At 34.0% G+C, this 22,672-nt stretch overlaps 1 protein-coding gene across 7 annotated transcripts in view; it reads right to left on the bottom strand.

The window, feature by feature from the left end:
• Positions 1-22,672, bottom strand: part of HGL1 (heteroglycan glucosidase 1) — a 106,519-nt gene that overhangs the window by 7,637 nt on the left and 76,210 nt on the right. For 4 of the 7 annotated variants that reach the window (XM_088216199.1, XM_088216200.1, XM_088216202.1 and 1 more), the window contains 2 exons: positions 16,420-16,565; positions 12,149-12,654 (listed from right to left, as the gene is read on the bottom strand). In XM_088216199.1, coding sequence (XP_088072325.1) covers positions 12,458-12,654; positions 16,420-16,565 — 343 coding nt within the window. In that variant the 3' untranslated portion in view covers positions 12,149-12,457. Of the gene's footprint in view, positions 1-12,148; positions 12,655-16,419; positions 16,566-17,748; positions 17,856-17,964; positions 18,096-22,672 lie in introns of those variants that run through there. The other 3 variants (XR_015817906.1, XM_088216201.1, XM_088216203.1) reach the window with 3 other exon arrangements.

Raw genomic sequence — 22,672 nt, 5'->3', positions numbered from 1 at the left:
TTTGGGATTTAAGATATGATTGTATTACCGGGTACATATTCTTCTTTTATATAATTGTGTTTAATTTGACAACAGAGATTAATGATAAACAGGAAAGGGATGTAATCTGATAAAATAGATAAGATGTCTCACTAGAAATCCTGGGAGATGGTGGACGGACAGGGTTCATAGGGAATCCTACCGTAAACGCTGTCTCATATCGAACGAGGTATGAAGACTTGGTCATTTGGCGCTCATACCGGACAGGATATGGGAACGACCTGCTTAACCCTTATACCGGACGGGTATTGAGGTTTAATGTCTTGGCGCTCATACCGAACGGGGTATGGGGATGACCCTGGTATTAAGATTGTTAATGGAAAGGGTTCACGTGTAGCAGGGACACCCTTATGGATCCCTATAGATACTAGTAGGCTGATAAAAAAAGAAAATTGTTATTTGATGATTTGAATATAAAAGTATAATATGTGCTATATTACATATTATATATGAATTCATGATATTTATAATGTTATTGTTTCTATAAGTTATTTTTATAAATCTCACTGCGGTAAGTGGACGATAAATGTTTTGATTATTGATAAACGAATTTGTTTAAAATTTGTGCTCCATTGATTGTTTTTGGTTTTCTACCAACCTTTACTTTTGTGACAGCGATATATTGTGATATCCTTATTAGCCTAGTGTAGCTCAACCTCTTATTTAACCATTTCAGATCAAGAGGACCCGGTCCCCAAGCTCGATCCGCAAGAAGGCTACGAGTAGACCCTAGATACTTTATTGTTTCATTTATTTTTTCTATTTTTCGTATTTTTTTTAGAAAATTTGTTCTGTGATATTTGTTAGTACTTTTAAGTTATCGTGTAAGGGATGTTAACCTTAACATTTATTTCGCTTTCGCACTTAAATTATTATATACATTCTTTTTAAATTTTTGGGGCCGTTACAATAATAGTCTGCTGATTGTAGACGAAATTGGTGACATCATATTAAGAATGTTTGATGGAGTTATTAGAACCATTGAGTGTTGGCATATTCCTCAGATTAAGAAAAACTTAATTTCTCTTTCTACTCTAGATTCTCATGGATACGAATTTCATGCAGAGAATGATATTCTTAAAGTTTGCAAGAGCTCAATGGTATTCATGAAAAGTAGTTTGGAATCAACATTAAATACTCTTTAGGATAATAGAGTTTCAGGGGAAGTTGTTGTAGCATAAGAGAACAATAATCGAAATTAGACTAAGTTATGACATATGCGCCTAGGTCATATGAGTGACAATGGACTATCTGTGTTGAGAAAATATAATTTTTTAGACGGTTATAAGGAAGAAGTTATGGATTTCTATGAACATTATGTGTTTGAGAAGTAAACCAGGGTGAAGTTCAATAAACAGGCAACGCATAAAATTAAGGATTAGTTGGATTATATCCATTCTGACTTATGAGGTCCATATAGAACTCACTCCAAAAATGGTGGCAGGTATTTTATGACTCTGATTGATGATTATTTTTGAATGTTTTGGGTATACTTTATGAAGCCTAAAGATGTATTTTTAACTTTTGTCAAATGGAAGACCATAATTGAGAAACAGATAAAGAGAAAGATCAATTGTCTTAGTACTGACAATGGGTTGAAATTTTATAATCATGAATTTAACAATTTTTCCAGTATGGAAGATATAGTGAGACACTACACCTGTGTTGGTTCACTATAATAGAATGGTATTGCAGAATGCTTAATAGAACACTCTGTGATAAAACATGAAGCACGCTGTCTCATTTAGGCTTGGGACAAGAATTCACAGCCACTTGTTTCTTAGTTAATAGATCTTCATCCATAATTATTGAATGCAAAACTTTTTTTGAGGTATGATCTGGTTCAACTGCTGATTACTCTCAGTTGAGTATTTGGTTGTCCTACTTATGCTTATGTAAGGGATGGTAACCTTGAGCCGATGACAAAGAAATGCATATTTTTAGAGTATGCATCTAGAGTGAAAGATTACAGGTTATAATATAGGGATTCAAAGTCTTCAAGATTTATTATCAGTAGAGACATTATATTTAATGAGTCTGTTTCACTAGACAATTAGAAGAAAAATACAATAGCAGAATTAGATCCTGACGTTAAAAAATAAGTGGAGGTCGAGGTTGAGATTCTAGTAGTTTAGTCAAATAGATTATAAGGTAGTACAACTGATCAATAACAGTTTTATAGTATCGCAATAGAGAGGGAGAGAAGATAGATTATACCACCACTTAGGTATAAAAATCTTGTTGTATATGCCTTAACAATTGTTTTACAGGAACCTAAAAGTTATAGTGAAGCTATTTCCAGTTCAGATGTAGATCAATGGATTGGTGCTATGGATGAAGAAATTGAGTCACTTCACAAGAATCAGACTTAGGAGCTCATGCCATTGCTAAAGGGACAAAAGGCTACTTCTGTAAATAGGTTTTTAAGAAGAAAGAATGTATTCTAAGGGCAGAAGCGCTTCGATATAAAGCTTGATTAGTAATTAAAGGTTTTACTCAATAAGAAGGGATCGACTTCAATGGAGTGTTCTCTCCAGTTGTGAAACATAGTTCCGTTAGAGTCTTGCAATGGTTACTCTTCATAATTTAGAGTTAGAGCAGTTAGATGTAAAAACTGCATTTCTACATGGTGAATTGGAGGAGTAGATATATATGAGTCAGTCCAAGGGATTTGTCTACTTAAAATTTTTTGTATGGTTTGAAACAGCCACTTTGACAATGGTACAAGAGATTTGATACATTCACGACATAGAATGAATTTATTCGTAGTGCCTATGACAATTGTGTGTACCATAAAAGACTATTAGATGATTATGTATTTATTTGCTATTGTATGTAGATGACATGTTTATTGCTGCTAAAAACATATCATAGATTGATACTTTGAAAAGGCAGTTGGGTGAAGAGTTGGAAATGAAAGATTTGAGTACTACAAGGAAGATACTAGGAATGGAGATTACTTGGGATATAAGTGCTGGAAAACTTTTCTTATCTCAGCAATCATATGTTGAGAAGGTACTACAGCGTTTCAATATGAGCAATGCAAAGTCCGTAACTGTTTCATTTGGTACTCACTTCAAGTTATTTGCAAATATGTTACCGAAGACAGATAAAGACATGAAGTATATGTCCAATGTTCCATACTCGAGTGCTGTAGGTAGCATCATGTATGTTATAGTTTGTACTCGTCTTGATATTTCACATGCAGTTAGTATAGTGAGTAGATACACGACATATATTAGAAAACAACATTAACAGACAGTGAAATAGATTCTAAGGTATTTAAAGGGTACATCATGTGTGGTTATGATGTTTGACAAAGACAGGATGAGTGAGTCAGTTGTAAACTATGTGAATTCAGACTATGTAGGGGGTTTGGATGGGAGAAGATCTCTAATAGGTTATCTCTTTACGCTATTTGGAAGTGTTATCAGCTGGAAGACAATGTTGCAAGCTATAGTAACCTTGTCTACCACAGAGGCTAAATATATGGCTCTAACAGAAGCAGTAAAAGATGCTATTTAGCTATAGAGTTTGGTGAGTGGTCTTGGTTTAACACAAAAAAGTTGATAGTGTTTTGTGACAGTTAAAGTGCCATACATCTCACCAAAAACCAAATGTTCCATGAGCTAACAAAACATATTTGGAAGTGATCTCTGACAGGTTATCTGTTTACTCTATCTGGAAGTGTTATCAGCTAGAAGACAATGTTGCAAGCTATAGTAACCTTGTCTACCACAGAGGCTAAATATATGGCTCTAACAGAAGCAGTAAAAGATGCTATTTAGCTATAGAGTTTGGTGAGTGGTCTTGGTTTAACACAAAAAAGTTGATAGTGTTTTGTGACAGTCAAAGTGCCATACATCTCACCAAAAACCAAATGTTCCATGAGCTAACAAAACATATTTGGAAGTGATCTCTGACAGGTTATCTGTTTACTCTATTTGGAAGTGTTATCAGTTGGAAGACAATGTTGCAAGCTATAGAAGTAGGTAGCCAAACCCCTTAAATCCGTAATTGTTTGAATGGTTCTGGCATCTAGTAGTTATTAGTGTCGCACCGAGGAGGTAAGTAATCTAGTTGATTGGTTCACGCAAATGAATCCGACAACTTGAATAAGATTCTTTTAGTTCTCAAAATCGTTGACAAATTAAATCACGTGAACGTTCCCAGGACTGTTTGGCAGTGAAGAACTAATTAATGAACATTTCTTGGTTGGTTTAGAAATAAGGAAAGATTAGTTATTAGAACGTTACCGACAACTATAGCTAATTTGCTATACTTTAAATAAAATAAATTCTTACATCTATGATCAATTACGTTACCGGAGCTAACTATTTCGTCGACTAGGAATTCTTCTTATAATTACTTTAGTTTTTAACCTGCAACTAATAGTTTGTTTAACATTATTTGTTTATCATTTATTTTATATTTTGCGTATTTAATTCTACAAAACTCTCATTTTGTTTACTGTTCACTCATCAATCAAGGAAGAAAATTAGTTTCAAATTCTCTTGAATTCGACTCTACTTACAATTACTACAATATTATTTTATTGGTTAAATAGAAATTTATTTTTGGTGGATTCAACACCTATTAAATTTTGGTGTTGTTGTTAGGAAGTTGAGATTTACTGATTATTATTTTTTTATGATTAGATTTGATCGTGGAGAACCTCTTATTTACTATCCAAAAATCGAAAAAACCGTAAAAGGCTTAAGGAAACAGACTCAACTAAAGAGGAGAATGTGTCAGTAGGACACAATTTTTGAGACAACAACGCAACCATTGAAACCGAAGCAGAAACTGAGCAAATGGCCGAGGAACGCACCTTGAGGGAGCTAGCAACATCACCTACTAACTAGCAGCCCCTCTACATCACTTGTGTAGATCTCGACTTAGCATTCGAGTTAAAATCTGGCCTAATTCATTTGATGCCCCAAGTTCAAAGACTTAGAGAATGAATTTTTTTGGATGATGCAGCCAAAGATTTATTATTTTACTTGTCTCCCAGCTCGATCACCACATGGACAGCCATGGTAAAATTATTCTTAGACAGGTTTTTCCATGCTTCTAGAGTTGTCAGGGTAAGGAGGGAGATATGTGAGATCAAGTAAAGAGATTCAGAAAAGCTTCATGATTATTAGGAAAGATTCAAGCAGTTGTATGCAAGTTGCCCACAACATGATATCTTAAAACAATCTTTCATTCACTATCTTTATGAAGGATTGTTGCTCACAAAAAGAAGAATGTTAGATGTAGCAAGTAGTGATGCCATTGTGAACAAAACAACTCGAGAAGTAGAGAATTGATAGCGATCATGGTTGCCACTTCGCAACAGTTCGGGAACGCGCGAGACACCCTAAGAAGGGTAAATGTGGTAAGTATTTCTTCTTTTGAATCTCAAATTTCACTAGTAACTAACTTTGTGCGAAATATAGTTGCAGACACAATAGGTTAGAGTTTGTGGAATTTATGCACAATCTGGACATGCTATGGAGATGTGTCCTACACAAGAAGATGACCAACAACATGTCTATACCATAGGAGAATTCCCAACTAGCTGCAAGAGAGATATAACCCTTATCCTAACACTAGCAACTCCAAAATAAGATACGTCCCTTAAGGAAATAGCTAAATCCTTGGCTATTAACACTCAAAAATTCCAACAGAAAATTCAGCAGTTCCAACCAAAAAGTAGAACTAGTATCCAGAATATGGAAACTCAAGTATACCAGCTAGCAACATTTATGAGTAAGTTGGAATCCCGAGACAATTTCTCATCTCAACCTGAGATCAATCCAAAGTAAAATGTAAGTGCTATCACATTGAGAAGTGGTAAAGAATTGGTGAAAAATTCTAATCGGGTAAGCCTTGGGCAAGGCATATGGAAAGAGATAGAATCAAAAGCTGCAGTTGATGGAAAGATAGATGAAATAAAGCCATACTCTGACCAGCCAACGTCATTCATAATCCCTCCACCATTTTCACAAAAATTTGCACAATTAAGAAAGAAAATGAAGATAAGGAGATTCTAAAATTTTTTCACAAAATCGAGGTAAATATTTATTTACTCAATGTAATTAAGCAAGTACTTTGATATGATAAGTTTTTAAAGGAGCTGTGCACCAACAAGAAAAGGTTGAGTTGCAATGAAAGGGTAAGTGAGAAAATATTTCAGCTATAATTCATAGAAATTATCTCCCAAATGCAAGGACTAAGGTATGTTTGCTATTTCTTGCAAGATAGACACTTTAGAAATAAAGAAAGCAATGTGTGATTTAGGAGTTTTAATAAATATCATGCATTTGTCCATTTATTTAAAGTTAAATATTGATTCTTTAAAAGAAACAAGTGCTATAATTCAGTTAACTGATAAATTAGTTGTTTATCTTGAAGGAATTCTAGAGGATGTGCTTGTCAAAGTTGATAATCTCATTTTTCCTGCTGATTTTTATGTGTTAGATATGGAAGATGATAAATCATCTAACTCCTTTGATATTTTGCTCAGAAGACATTTCTTTAGTACAAATAAGACAAAGATGTACAGGATGGTACACTCACTATGGAATTTAACGGAAAAATTGTAAAATTTAATGTTTATGATGATATGAAGTATTATAATGATGTCTTGTATGTATGGAGTGGATACTGTAGATCCTCTAAGTAAAAAATATTTTGATTTAGCTATGATGATAAACTGAACATTGTGCTTTCTAATGATTTTATTGTGGATAACTTGAAAATTTTTGAAGATGATCTTGTTGTTGAAAAGAATCCACAAGATATGGTGTTTGAATCGGAAACACCTAAACCTCAAAGGAGCTGACGTGATACTTGCTAAAATTGCACCTAAGCCAAAGGAGCACAAGAGCTGAGTAAGTACAGATGAACTTCTAGGAAACAAGAGAAAACAATTGCGAGGTAACAATACTCCAAGTTACTCTGTTCCCGACCAAGTATCCAACAGTGAGGTCGAATCTATCAAACAGAGTTTCTGGCCTAGGAAGAAATGATACCAGAAGGTGCTAGAAATCTGAAGTGTAGCGAAACTTAGTGCTAATGAATGACTCGGTCCGAAAATTCTGACCCAAGAAGAAAACCCGAATGTAGTCTAGGTTTGGATACTCGTTGGCTATATATGTGTTGCAATGCACGTACATGATACTTGATCCACACATCCACAAGTGTTCCCCAGTCCAGTGGTGAAGAAGTCAAGGCGACCTTATACTCCGCAAAAAAATTGGAGACAATCAACTTTCTCAATGCAGAGACCTGGAGGCCCACATGCAAGCAAGGATGCCCACATGTGCGCTGGACATGTAGCTCAGCCCGCACAACCCACGAACATGCACGCGTGTTCGCACGAAATGCACGCATGAGCACCTGGGAGCGCCCATGCACACGTCTAGACCTGCGTGGAACCGACCGCGCGCGCAGGGCCAAGGGATCAAACGCCTGCACCCCACGTGAATGGGCCCGTGGACGGCCCAAGCCCACCAGCCCGCGACTCCCGTGGGCCTTTTCTTGCGCAACCCGCACGAACTGGCTAGCCTGGCCCATTGGGGTAGCCCAAACCCAGCTGGCCCACTTTTACCCTTTTTTTAAAAAATAATTAAATTATTTTTTTATTATTTTTGAAATTTTAGGACCCGCTTTTCAAATTACCCATATTTTAAAATTAATTTTCACATGTGTTTTTTATGAATTTATTTTAATTAATATTTTATTGTATCTTTTAGGATTATTTAATTAATTTATTTGAAATATAATAATTATTTTATTATGTATTTATTTTATATTAAGATAGAATTTTATCTAAAATATTATTTTATTAAATTATCTTAAGATTTTGTACTCATCTAGATTGTACGGAAAAAACTATAAATAGACTTTTGCCCATAAGATGTAAAAACACTTGAGAATAAATTTGAGAGAATTCTTAAGAGTTTTGGTTTTTCTTTTTTTAGTATTTTTGTTAAAATTAGTTTTTTCAAGTTCTTTGGAAAGCAGGAGCCTTCAGAAGTTTTAATAAGCTAAGGAACGGAGATCAACTTATGGTAAGTACGTGACGTTTTTTCTTTCCTTGTTTATTTTCCTTAGTATTTGTTTTTATATTCCTTTTAGGATTGTAAATTCAATTAGAGGGGAATATTTAATTCTAGGTGGTTATAGTTTTGGTATTGCATATGTTGAGTGGGTTTCAGGAGTTGATTCGATTCTCTCCATACCTTCCCGCGTCAGGAGCAATGCATCACGTGTTGACCTTACTATTTCTAACACAAAACATCTACATTTTGTTTTGCAGGCAATAAAAATAAAGCTTAAATCGCCGCTCTAACATTTGAAATATGTTCCGATGATAAGTTCTATTGAGTCAAGTAGTCTAAAAGAAGCTATGCTAATTAGAGTGTTTAAGATATGATAATGTATAACCTAGAACGTTAAACAAGGGCGCTTAATGGAAGACAACCCATTTGGCTTTCTTTTCCTTTATTACCAAGATTTTTTAATTTTTATTTCATTTTCTTTCTTTATTTCTCATTTTTTTCTATTGTCTTCTTTTTTAAATTTCTTAACTAGAAGTTTTTCTAATCACTTATAATAACTTTTTAATGGAGGAGGCACACGTAGAATTTATGGGTTTTAATCTTGGATGTTTGTATAAGCCTTTCCCAAGGCTTATGCCGCGACCACTTAGCACCTATTCTATTTATTTTGCCCTAACACCACAAATGACCAAGTTGCCCACATTATCCTATTCGTTTAACACCGACACCCACTTCTCTCTCCTATCAATTTGACTTCACATTTCCCTCTCCCTGCTTACAATCTCCACCAAACTAAATCTCCTCCACTCCAAAACACCACAAAACAAACCAAATGAGAGAGAAGAGAGTTTTCCCCAAGCATGGCCGATCCAAAAACAGACGGCTGCGACTTGCTGGCAAGGCAGAAGAACAAACACGATCGCCTCTAGCGAAAGCCGAACCACAGGTCGCACAAGAGGAATTAACCCAAGTCAGTAGCTCAAGCTACGAAGGTTGCCCCTTGCCTCAAGTCCAGATGATGCTTCTTAGTGCACCCCACCTCCAAGTCAAGTAACGAGGGGAGTTAATCTATCACTTCATTTTTATTTTTCATTATTTGTATCACATTGGAGACAATGTGTAGTTTAAATGTGGAGAAGAGGCATTCGTCATTCGGCATCTTAGGTAGCTAGTTTTTTCTTTTTAGCATTTCATTTTAGGTATTTAAACCTTGCTTAATTTTTGCCACACCACACATGCACCTCAAATAATTTTTTGCTCCAATTTGCATAACTATCTTTATTATTTTTAAAGAGTTTAAATGAGATATCTCAAAAATCGAATTTCACTTATCATTATCTCCTAGGAACTGCAGCTTGTTTTTTATCTTTTCACATCTTGAATAGTTATATTTGATTGTGTATTTTAAGCATGACTTGTGTATAGATTGTCTTTTCAAAAATTTAATTTTCTCTCATTTTTAAGTGAATGTCAATATTTATAAAGAACCCTACTACAAGAGCCCTACTACAATTTGTCTAGATTTGTGTGCTTAGAATTTTATGATTCATGTTTAGAATTAAAAAAAAAACTAAGGTTTGGATGAATAGAACAAATTGACTAACATTTGATGAGTGATATAGAACATAAAATGCACTCATAATACTTAAAATCGATATTAACTGACTAACCGGGTATATTTATCACAAATATTTGTCCTTGCGTCAAAAGATTAGTAACATTTCAAGTAAAAAGATTAGTCACTAATAGATTTTCTGTTTTTAGCATGAACCAATTGCATGAAATTCTTATTTCTAGACAAGTTTGGTAGATGTTCTATTGCGTATTGGCTGTTCCTCTCAATAAAACTTTTTATATGATAAAATTTTTAATTTTCTCTCATGTTGTATTTGAATATTAGTCAAAGTGGTTATTCATTTGTGTAGTTCCTTGAAACTCATCCTGCAGACTACTAGTTGATGGTTATTTTTACAACTCGAGGATTAAGATGTAACATGCGAGTTGTGATAGAATAATTGGGAATAGATGGGTTGATAGTTAGAGACCTGTATTGTGTGGTGCTTGGGGGCAAGCACAAGATAAGTTGGGCGATTTTGATAGTGCATAAAAATGACATACTTATTGCCCACTATTGAGCTACCAAACTTGATAGAATGCTATTTAATCTGAACTGTTTTTTATATTTTGTTGCAGGGAAGGAAATAAGGATGAGATGAGGAAAAGTAGCATGAAAAGGAGAAGAGTTTGTGTAACAAGCCATCAGCCTAGAAACAGGCATCAGGCAAGGCTTTGATCCTGCAGACAGCAGAAGGTTCTGTTCTCAAATACATAAGCCTCAGGCAAGGCTAAACATCACGCATAGTAGCCAACTTAAAGAAAAAGGCGGACTTTTTGAATATGGAAAAGATATCCTTCTAATCAAGATTTGAGAGCCAAAAATCATGAGAAGATTCTTTTAGAAAGCTAGGGATGAACCGAAATCAAGGAAAAAAGATCCTAATCAACAAAAAAAGAAACCCTAGCCCCCTTTTGCTATATAAATCGCGGTTGCCAAGCAGAATCATCATTTTTCTTCTTCCCAATGCCACTGATGGCCATTGCTGGAGATTTTGCACCTCCATTTCATTCTCCTTCTTCCTTTCTTAGCCATTCAAGAAATTCCCTTGTGTTAAAAACCACAAAGAGTGGCTAACTTGTTTTCTTTTCCTAGTTGAGATTTAATAAACTCTAGTAATGTATTTGTGAGATCGAATTGGTTTAATCTATATTTTATTTAAATCTTGGTATTTATTTATTTTATTCATCTATACATATTTGCGGTCTTGAACTCGTTTGAATAGACCTCGTTGATTGTTGGAAAGGCAACAAACAACTAGCCGAACCCCTCAAATCCGTAATTGTTTGAGTGGTTCCGACACCTAGTAACGATCAGTGTTGTACTGAGGAGATAAATAATCGGGTTGATCGGTTCACACGAATGAATCCGCAACTTGAATCAAGCTCTTCTAGTTCTTAAAACTGTTGACAAGTTAAATCCTGTGAACGTTCCTAGAACTGTTTGACAACAGAAAATCAACTAATGAACGTTTCTTGGTTGTTTTAGAAATAAGAAAGAATTGGTTGTCGGAACGTTTCTGATAACTATAATTAGTTTGCTGTAGTTTAAATAAAATAAGTTATTGCATCTATAATCAATTACGTTATTGAAGTTAGCTATTTTATCGACTAGAAATTCTTCTTATAACTGTTTTAGTTTCTAATTTGTAACCAAGAGTTTGTTTAAAATTATTCTGCTTATTGTTTATTTTATATTTTACGTATTGAATTCTACAAATTCTCCCTCCCCTTTGTCTGATATTCCCTTATCAGTCAAGGAAGAAAATTAGTTTCCATTCCCTATGGATTTGATCCTACTTACCACTATTACAATCTTATTTTATTGGTTAAATAAGAATTTGTTTTTCGTGAATTCGACACTCATCATGTATATATTAGTTGTATTATTATTTGTGCAGATTTACTACTTAATTATTAAAATGTAAGAATTTTTACTACAAGATTTATCAAAGTACAGATACAAATGAAGAAATCTACTTGTCCATTACTAGTAAATCCTAAAACACAGTAATCACTTCTGCAAATTTCTTGGCATGATAGGCTAATCTACGGATAACATTTTGGCCACCATCTTTATGAAGCATGCTCCACCTGGTTTAGGTTCTTTATCACGTTTCAGAAGGTCAAGAACAAAAACTAGAATCATGCTATGCCATAAGAGCATCAATTTTGATTCCCATACTTGCCACTAACATGAGAACAATAAACAACATTATTAAATCCTACTATCCAATCAATAATCATGAGCAAAATAAGAAACACCACCAGAACTCTGCAAGATCTTGAGAAATTTTATCTAGATTGGATTAAACATCATAAATTTCCATCAACAAACATCCTTCACTGTTATATGCCCATTAATCATAAAGTCTAGATTATGCATGCACAAACTGTAATTTCTAAAGTAGCATTTTTGGCAATATAATAGTAAACATACTCTATTTAGTACATAAAAATATTTGTTATTTCATCTTTGTGTATTAAATTTATATATTTTCAAGGAAATCTTATTAAGGGACAACTTGTATTGTACCTCCACCTGGTCATGGTAATTACAAGGCATGTGATAACATGATCAACATTAAGAAAAAAGCTCATGGTCTTGAAGACATATATAATTGCATATAGTACATGTTCTGGCTTCAGATTACCTTCAATATCTATTGTGCAGGATAATGACTACTTACAGTGTCACCAATGCTTGAAGTACTGATAAAGTGGCTGCAATTTTTTCAAAAGATATTTGGGAATTATTGCACAATTTCTCTCACCTCATACTCATGGGAAATTCTAAGAGCTGACTGACTTGAAACAGGCCTTTCTTCAGACCACAACTCTAAGTTAACTGTGCCAGTTCCCCAGTGGATGAAACACTTGAAAACCTCACCAACATTAAATCGATTGACCAATCCCAGGCCAAGACGCTTATCAATGAGCATCCATTCACCTGAAATGAGAATTCATTTATGGAATCAATTTCCAAGTTGAGGTTACCACTCCATGCACAAACATAGAACTTTCAAAATTTCTAATTTTATCATGGCGGGAAACTATTTAGCATACAAGGTTTATAGTAATTGCAAATTTTACGAAGGCTGAATAAACATAATTCGCATAAGAGATATATAAAGAAACCTAACTAGAAGAGATCCATTATGTTATGACCTTTTGACAACTACAGCTTTAAGAGTTAAATAATATGTGGATATGTTTTGATCTACCAGACTAGTAATCAGTAGGACCAACAAATTCCCTACATATGGGAGGCCATATCCCTATCTCCTACGAACTCTAATCAGTTAATCTCATCAAATGAGTAATGACTGCTTTTGTTATTAGAGAATGAAATTTAGTTACCAAAAAGCATCAATCCTTTCTACCAAAATTAGGTGCGAGGTATGTCTCTCTCAGCTGATTTCACATTCTAAATCATATTTTCGGTTACTACGTAAGATTCTGTTACAGAATTTTGATTAATATTATAGGCCCATTAAGAGAAAATCCAAAAATTCCTCAAGTTAAAGCACTTAAGGAGCTTCAAGACAGTTTTTCTGCATATCTTTTAATTAGATTGCCATTCAATTTTTATACAGTAAAACACAATTGCTCCCAAAATAATAGCTTTTGTTGGAAAGAAATATTGGCACACTAATCCTAATAATTAATTTATATCATTAAATAAAACTAATAACTTAGTAAAATGTAGCTCTAGGGATTGATTCAAGAATTTTTCCTCTTATTTTATAAAATTTATGTACAACCTTGTTCATAACAAAAGGAGAATCCAATTGTCATGAAAATTACATTAAATTGGGAAAATAAAGATAAAGTGGCAGATTAATAGGGACATTTGTACCGACCTCCAACTCTCTTTTTATTCCTTAATAAGCTAGACTTCCTAATTACTGCAGCAAGATTCCTGAAAATCAGGGATCAGATATTACTACACTTTCCCTCAAGCTAGATATAGATGTTGATGAAGCCAAAGTTGGGGCTCAAGTCTTCAAAGCTCTGTCTCGGTAATGCTTTGGTAAGGATATCTGTAATTTGTTGGCTTGTAGGCGTGTGTAGCAGATTAATGGTCTCATTCTCTATCTTCTCTTTTAGGAAATAGCGATCTATCTCTGTATTTTTCGTTCAACCATGATTCTTAACTATGTTGTTAGTTGACTGATTATCACAAAATACCTTTACCAGATATGCAGTATCAATTCTTAATTCATGCAATAGCTGTTCCAACCATATACGTTTACCAATACCAACTGTCATAGCCCAGAACTCTGCATCAGTATTGTGTTAAGAGACTACTGGTTGTTTCTTGCTTCACCATGCTATGCGATTTCCCCACTTGTAAGTGCAATATCCAGAGGTAGACCTCCCATCAGTTATTTATCCAGTCCAAGTGGCACCAATTAATACTTCAATATCTCTCATTACTTTTTCCAAAGTCTTAACCCTTTTCCTGGTGTCATTTTCAGATATATCAGTATTTGATTAACAACTCCTGTATATTCTTCAGTTGGTTCATTAATAAACTGGCTTACTACATTGACATCGAATCAAATATCCAGCCTAGTGTATGAGAGATAAATCAGCTTCCCCACAATTCTTTCAAAACACTATCCTTTTTTGATTGAAGTTTAGTACTTGAGCCTATAGGTGTTCCAACTGACATACATCCAAGCATTCCTGTCTTCTTAAGAAGATCCAGTACCTATTTTCATTGTAATATTGAGATTTTTTTTTTAATCAAAGAAAATATTTTAGACTTCTAAGATCCTTAGTTTTGAACTTGTTGGCAAGTAAGGTCTTATCGATTCATCTTCGTTGTCACCTATTAGGATGATATCATCCATGTATACAATAAGGATTGTCTATTTTCATTCAGATGAATGTTTGACAAATAGTGTGTCATCTTTTTGGCATGTAAATACCTATACTTCTTTATCGTCCGATGGAATATGTCAAACCATGCTTTTGGACATTGTTTTAGTATATAAAGTGATTTCTTGAGTCCGAATACCTTATTCATGGTGGCATTAGTTTTAAATCTAAGAGAAATATCTATGTAGACTTCTTCTATAAGATCATTGTTGAGGAATGCATTCTTGACATCAACTTAGTGTAAATGCTAGTCAAGATTGGTAGCCATTGAGAGCAGTATTCGAACAGTATTCAATTTGGCTACTAGAATCTCTTGGTAGTCAATACCATAGGATTATGTGAACCCTTTAGCAACCAGTTTTGCTTAAAATCTGTCAACACTACCATCAGCCTTGTATTTGACCATAAAATCCATTTACATCCACTGGTTGTTTCCTGCTTGGTAACTCTGACATTTCTCACATTCCATTCTTCTTTGATGCCTTCATTTCTTCCCACATTGCAGTTATCCAGTCCGGAACAATCATGTCCTCTAGGATGGAGTTGGGAATCTGTACTTCGTTCATATTTGCTACAAACATCTGAATACTTACTGATAGTCCTTTATAAAAAACAAAATTGTAAACTGGATGACCAGTACAAGACTGCACTTCTTTTCCCAGAGCAATAGGATGATCAAGATAATTGATAATAAATTCATTCATGGTGTTCTCAGAGCTAATGTTACCTTGTAAAGTCTCATAGCTACATCATTCAGGTCAAATTATTGACTTCGTCCAAAGGTGCTTGTTCTAAATCCTCTTGAATATTCTTCCTTTGAGAATATACAATGAACTCACTATTGTTTGCAGGCTTCAGACACAGGTTCGAGTTTGAAATATGTGCAACATTTGTTTTTATTTGGTGACTTGATCTTCGGTAAAAGCAGTAATAGTGATGGGAGGAACAGTGACTTGTGGATTTGGATGACATAAGGTATCAATATTCCAAAGTTGGGATTCTTGTATTACATACTCCCCTTGAATAGTAGCTTGGGAGTAATATGGTTCATGTTCAAAGAAGGTGACATCCACCAAGGTGTAGAATCATGTGTGATTAGGAAGTCATAGATATAGCACTTTTAGTTTGGGGAGTAGTTGAGAAATAAGCACTCGATTACTTTGAGGTCAAGTTTGCTTCTATGTTGTTCATGGATGTGAACAAACATGAAGCATCCAAATAGTTTGAGTGGTATTCTGGAGATAAGCTAGGTTTCGAATGAGAGAGGAGTAGTAATTGACATGGTATCTGGAAGTTAAGGATACAGGGAGGTATTCAGTTTATGCGAAAATTTGTTGTTAGTATGCTTCCTCCCAGAGCTGCTCTAGGACATGTTAGAAAACATGATTGATTTGACAACATCTAGAATATGTTTATTTTTTCTTTCAGCTACTTCATTTTTTTCGAGTAGTATTGACACATGAACTTTGACGTATAATGTTTTGACTGTGCAAGTAGTCTCCTAAAAAGTGTTTGAAGTATTTTTTGATATTATTAGTCTGAAATATTTGTATCTTGGTTTGGAATTTGGTCTAAATCATAATGTTGAAGTTCTTGAAGATTTGCCCAGCTTTTAATTTTTCTTTCATTAGAAACACCAAGATAATTCTAGTGTGATCATCTACAAACAAAACAAATCATTGAGTTCCCATAATATTTTTAACTTATGATGGTCTCCAGACGTATACACATAAAAACACACACACACATATACATTTGAAGTGAAAAGCTTTATCTTTCAACATGCAATTGACATAAATTATATCAAATCAAAAGGAAAAAGTCATACCATTAGGCAAACAATTCCCTGCATACAACTGCTCTCCAGATTCTGGCCAAATTTCATGCTTAGATCCATCAATTGACGTGAAGAAGACGAAAGATTCTGTGGGGTGCATGAGGGTGAATGTTGGATGTACTCTCAAGCAAACCAACCTGTAACATGAAATAATTGATGACAAAGAATTAATGATTAACCAGAAAGGTTATGTGTGGGAGTGTGTTTGTGTTTAATATACAGCTACTGTGAATAAGTTATTAAGGAAATATAAGGCGTCCATGAGTCCTAAGAGACACCAAGGCACACACGTAAGTTATCAGCTACAACACTATGGAATAACTTATGGATGGCTTTGCAAGTATAATAACTATTTTACAGTGATTCAAGATTGTCTGTATCTTAGAGGTTCTGGTTTGTTAAACCCTACTAAACATGCTAGAGCTGATACAAGTTAGCTCCCAACAAGATAGACGGTCTTGGACTCTTGAACCTTCTGGTTTGTTCACATGTGAATCTTTCTTCACCTACCTCATCAACAATCCCAGTGATGCAAAATTCATATTGCCAATGTACTTTGGAAAGCTCTAGTTCCTTTGAAGATTAAGGTATTTTCATCGACTACCATCAACAAAGGCTCAAGATATTGTCCATCCCTAGTTTGCAAATGATAGTATGTCCGAGAAGAAGTATATGAATAGATATTGTCCATCTCTATTTTGTCTTAAAGCAAATATGTACTTGATCTATTTTTAGAAACCAAAAAGTAGGGAGGCAAGCCATGCATCATATAAATGGTGCCAAATATACATTTTACAAAAGATGATGGTAATCCCCTTGATGATTCGGAAAAATACAGGCAATTAATTAGGAGATTGAACTACCACATAGTGACTCGTCAAGATATTACACATACTGTCAGTGTTGCTAATCAATTTATGTCTGCACTTACAGTAAAAAATTGGAAGACTTTGGAACAGATTCTGTGTTACTTAAATTGAGCTCTGGGACTTGGTATATTGTTTAACAATCATGAGCGCACTTACATTGAATGGTTTGCAAATGCTAATTGGATCGGAAGTAAAATTGATAGAAGGTCCATTATATGTTATTATGTTTTTATTGGTGGAAACCTGCTATCATGGAGAAGTAAAAAGCAGACTGTTGATAATGTCTTAAAACGACATTATTATCACCCATTTTTGTGTTGTTAAACTTGATAGTATCTAATCTAATCTGAGTTATTTTTTATATTTTATTGCAGAACAGGATATAAGAACGAAACGAAAAAAAACAGTATGAAAAAATGAAGAGTTCGTGAAAAGAGTCATCAGCTCAGAAACAAACCTTGGGCAAGATTAGAGTCCAGCAAATAGACAACTTAGCCTTGGGCAAGGCTAAGAATCGCGCACAATAACAGATTTAAATTAAAACATGTACTTTCAAATCTACAAAAAGATATCATTTCAATCAAGATTTAGGATTGAAAATTAAGAAAAAAATATTATGATAAACTTGGGATAATACAAAAATAAAGGAAAATGATCCTGATCAATAAAAGGAAAAAACCTTATCTTCTCTTCTATAAAGAGGGCGGCTGCCAAGCAGGTTCATCATCATTCTTCTTCCCGACACTACACAAAGCTTTAGCAGCAGATTCCACACTCTCTTTTCATCTTCTTCCTTCTCTTTGATAATAAAAAAACTTTTTCGTATTAAAATCCACCATGAGCGGCTAGTTTATTTCTTTTTCCAAACTGATAGATTTAGCAAACTTTAACAATGTATTTATGAAATTAAATCAAATTAATTTGAGCTTTATTTCAGATTTGTTATTTATTTATATCTTGCACCTATATATATTTGTTGGTTTGAATTCGTATGAACAAAACCTGTCATACGAGAAAATAAATGGTAAACAGCAAGCCGAACTCCTCAAATTCGTAATTATTTGAGTAGTTCTGGCAACTAGTAGTGATCAGTGCTGCACTGAGAAGGTAAGTCATCTAATTGACGGGTTCACGCGGATGAATCCGGCAACTTAAATCAAGTTCTTCTAACCCTTAAGGCCGTTGACAAATTAAATCCTGTGAATATTTTCAAAACTATTGGGCAGTGAAGAACCAGCTAACGAACATTTCTTAGTTGGTTTAAGAATAAGGAAAGATTGATTGTCAGAATGTTTCTAATAATTATAACTGATTTGCCATATTTTGGATAAAATAAATCCTTACATCTATGATTAACTACGTTACTTGAACTAACTATTTTATCGATTAGAATTCTTCTTATAATTATTTTATTTTCTAATTTGTAGTCAAGAATTTGTTTAATATTATTATGCTCATTGTTTATTTTATATTTTGCGTATTAAATTCTACAAAACTCCTCTTATCTGTTTTTTTCGTTGATGAAGGAAGAAAATTATTTTCTAATTCCTTGTGAATTTGATCATTCCTACCATACTACAATATTATTTTATTGGTTAATTAAGAATTTATTTTTTAGTAGATTTTACACCCATCAAATTTTAGTCATTGCTAGAGAATTGAGATTAGCTGATTTTTTTTTCTTTTTTGACCAGATCTGACTGTGGAGAGTCTTCTCTTTACGATCCAGAAATCGAGACAATCACAAAAGAATTAAGAAAATAGACCCAACTAAAGAGAAGAACGTGTTAGCAGTACATGAGTTTTGCAGACAGAAGCATTGCCGTAGAAACCGAAACAGAAACTGAGCAGATGGCTGAAGAAAGCATCTTGAGGGAGCTAGCAGCACCGCCTACCAACCAGCAGCCCCTCTGCATCACTTGTCTAGATCTGGACGTAGCTTTCGAGCTGAAATCTGGTTTAATTCACTTGTTGCCCAAGTTATGAGGTTTAGAGAATGAAAACCAACACAACACCTCAAAGAATTTCATGTCGTGTGCTCAAGCATGAAGTCGCACAGAGTGTCCAAAGAACAGATAAAATTAAGGGCATTCCCTTTTTCTTTGAATGATGTAGCCACTGATTAATTGTTTTACCTATCTTCCTAACCAATCACGACCTGAGTAGAGATGTTAAAAGCCTTCCTAGATTGTTTCTTTCCAGCATCTCGAGCAACTAGCATTAGAACAGAGATATGGGGAATCTGTTAAAGGGATTCTGAAAGCTTATATGATTATTAGGAAAGATTCAAGTGGTTGTGTGCAAGTTGCCTACAACATGATATCTTACAACAATCTCTCATTTACTATCTTTATGAAAGATTGCTGCGCACGGAAAGAACAATATTAGATGCAGCAAGTGGTGGTGCCATAGTGAACAAGACATCTCGAGAAGCTAGAGAATTGATAGTGATCATGCCATCACTTCACAGTAGTTTAGGAACACGCAATACACCCCAAGAAGAGTGAATGAGATAAGTATTTCTTTTTTTGAATCTCAAATTTCAAATGTAACTACTATGGTGTAAAATATGATTGTGGGTAATACACAACAAGTTAGAGTTTACGAAAGTTGTGCGCAATTTGGACATCCTAAGTACATGTGTTCTACAGTTCAAAAAAATGACCAACAGCATGTCTATGCTATAGGAGAATTTCTTGTTCAAACGCAAAAGAGGTATGACCAATTTTCTAACATTTATATCCCGGGATAGTGAGATCATCCTAACTTTGGCTATAGAGTAAGATAACAAAATTTCCAACAATATTAGCCAAGACCGTCTCTACAACAAGAAGCAACATTTCAAAAACAAGGTATGTCTCTTGAAAAAATTGTTAAATCACTTGTTATTAACACCCAATAATTTCAACAGGAAACAAGAGCAAGCATTCAAAATCTAAAAACTCAAGTAAGCTAATTAGCAATATTTATGAGTAAACTGGAATTCCAAGACAAACTGCAATCTCAAACTAAAATTAATCCAAGTGAAAATATAAGTGTTATTACATTAAGAAGTGGTAAAGAGTTACTGGAAAATCTCAGTCGGGTAAGCCTTGGGCAAGGCTTACAAACAAACACAGAACCAAAAGTTATAGGTGATGGAAAGATGCACAAAACAAACCCAAATTCTGACCAGTTAGCACTATTTAAAATCCCTCCACAATTTCCACAAAGATTTGCACAATTAAGGAAAAAGAAGAGAAAGAGATTTTAGAAATTTTCTGCAAGATTAAGGTAAACATTCTTTTACTCAATGCAATTAAACAGGTGTCTCAATATGTCAAGTTTTTAAAGGAGCTGTGCACCAACAAGAAAAAGCTTAACTGCAATGAAGGGTAAGTGTGAAGGGAAAATATTTCAGCTATAATTCAGAAGAAACTACTCTCCAAATCCAAAGACCAACGTATGTTTGTTATTTTTTATAAGATAGATACTTTAAAAATTAAGAAAGTCATGTGTGACTTAGGAGCATCAATAAATTTCATGCCTTTATCTATTTATTCAAGGTTAAATATTGATCCATTAAAAGAAACATGTGTTATAATTCAGTTAGCTGATAAATCAGTTGTTTATCCTCAAGGAGTTCTAGAGAATATATTTGTCAAAATTGATAATCTCATTTTTTCCGCTGATTATTATGTGTTAGATATGAAAGATGATAAATCATCTTATCCTTCTGATATTTTGCTCGGAAGATTTTTTCTTAGTACGGTCAAAACGAAGATAGATGTGTAGGATGGTTCACTCACTATGGAATTTGATGGAGAAATTGTAAAATTTAATATTTATGATGATATAAAATATCCTAATTATGTGTCTTGTGTATATGGTATTGATACTGTAGATCTTATAAGTCAAATATTTTGATTCAAGTGATAATGATAAGCTGAACATTGTGCTTTTTAATGATTTTGATGTAAATAACTTTAAAATTTTAGAAGAGGATCTTGTTGCTGAGAAGAATCCACAAGATATGACGTTCGAATTGAAGATCCTTAAACCTCAAAGCAGCAATGCATCGTGTGTTGACCTTTCTATTTTTGACACAAAACTTCTACCTTCTGTTTTGTAGGCACCAAAACTGGAGCCCAAACCACTGCTTGAACATTTGACATATGTATTCTTGGGAAGATAAGAGACCTTTCTAATAATAAATTCTAACGAACTAAACAAGCTAGAAGAAGACGGATTGATTACGTGCTTAAAAATTAGCAATGTCTAACCTAAAAAACAAGGGTGCTTGATAAGAGGCAACCCATCTATTTTTCTTCATTTTTTTTCAATTTTCATTATTTGCATTAGTGATTTCAACTTATTTATAATATTTTTCTCTGAATTAAAATGAGTTCTATGATAATTATAGTGTGGGGACAGGGAATTCAAGTGCTGGAGTCGAAAAAAGTCAAACTCTAGAACAGCCGAACAAGCCTTGTGTCTGGCCCATAAGACACGACCACGTACCTGGGAGATACAATCGTGTGACATACCTTGTCCATAAGGCACGATCATGTGGTATCGTTAAAGCGTTTCTATGAAGAAGACACGTCCGTGTGCTTGCCCAGCACAGCCATGTCGTGTCTACAACAACGAAATTAACAGAATTCCAAGAAAAACACGATCATGTGTCATTCCCCACATAAGTTTTACCCAAGACTTATATCACATGACAACACATTTGGTGGTTCTCAAAATCTGATGTTTCCCAGTGCACTCCACCTCCAAGTCAAGTAATCAGGGGAATTAATCTATTACTTCATTTTTATTTTTTATTATTTGCATCGAATTGAGAATAATGTGTAGTTTAAGTGTGGGGGAGAGGCATTCTGCATTCTACATTCTGCATTCTATATCTCAAATAGCTAGTTTTCCTTTTTGGTATATCATTTTCGGTATTTTGACATTTCTTAATTTTTGCTATATCACACATGCACCTCCAACAATTTTTCACTCCAACTTTCACAATTGTCTTTCTATTATTTTTAAACAACCCAAATGAAAAATTTTAAAAATTAAATTGCACTTATAACCATCTTTCAGGAATTATAACTTGTTTTTCATCTTTTCACACTGTGAATGATTATATTTTATTACATATTGAATATAGCTTGTTTGAGAGTTGTCTATTAAAAAAACAATTAATTTTCTCTTAGTTTTAGGCGAATATCAATACTAAAAAAGAACTCTTTTACAACTTGTCCAAAATTGTGTGCTTTGAATGAATAAATCAAATTGGCTATCATGTGATGAGTGAGATGACACATAAAACACACTCATTTTAAAAAATATTTAGAGTAAAAGTGTGAAATGAAGTGTAAAACGCACTCATAGTGAAAAAA

This window comes from Carica papaya, chromosome 3 (assembly GCF_054855325.1).
Source record: "Carica papaya isolate Zhongbai chromosome 3, ASM5485532v1, whole genome shotgun sequence".
NCBI classification, from domain to species: Eukaryota; Viridiplantae; Streptophyta; class Magnoliopsida; order Brassicales; family Caricaceae; genus Carica; species Carica papaya.
Note: the sequence above shows the minus strand (reverse complement) of the source record. Positions and strands in the feature narration are given on the sequence as shown.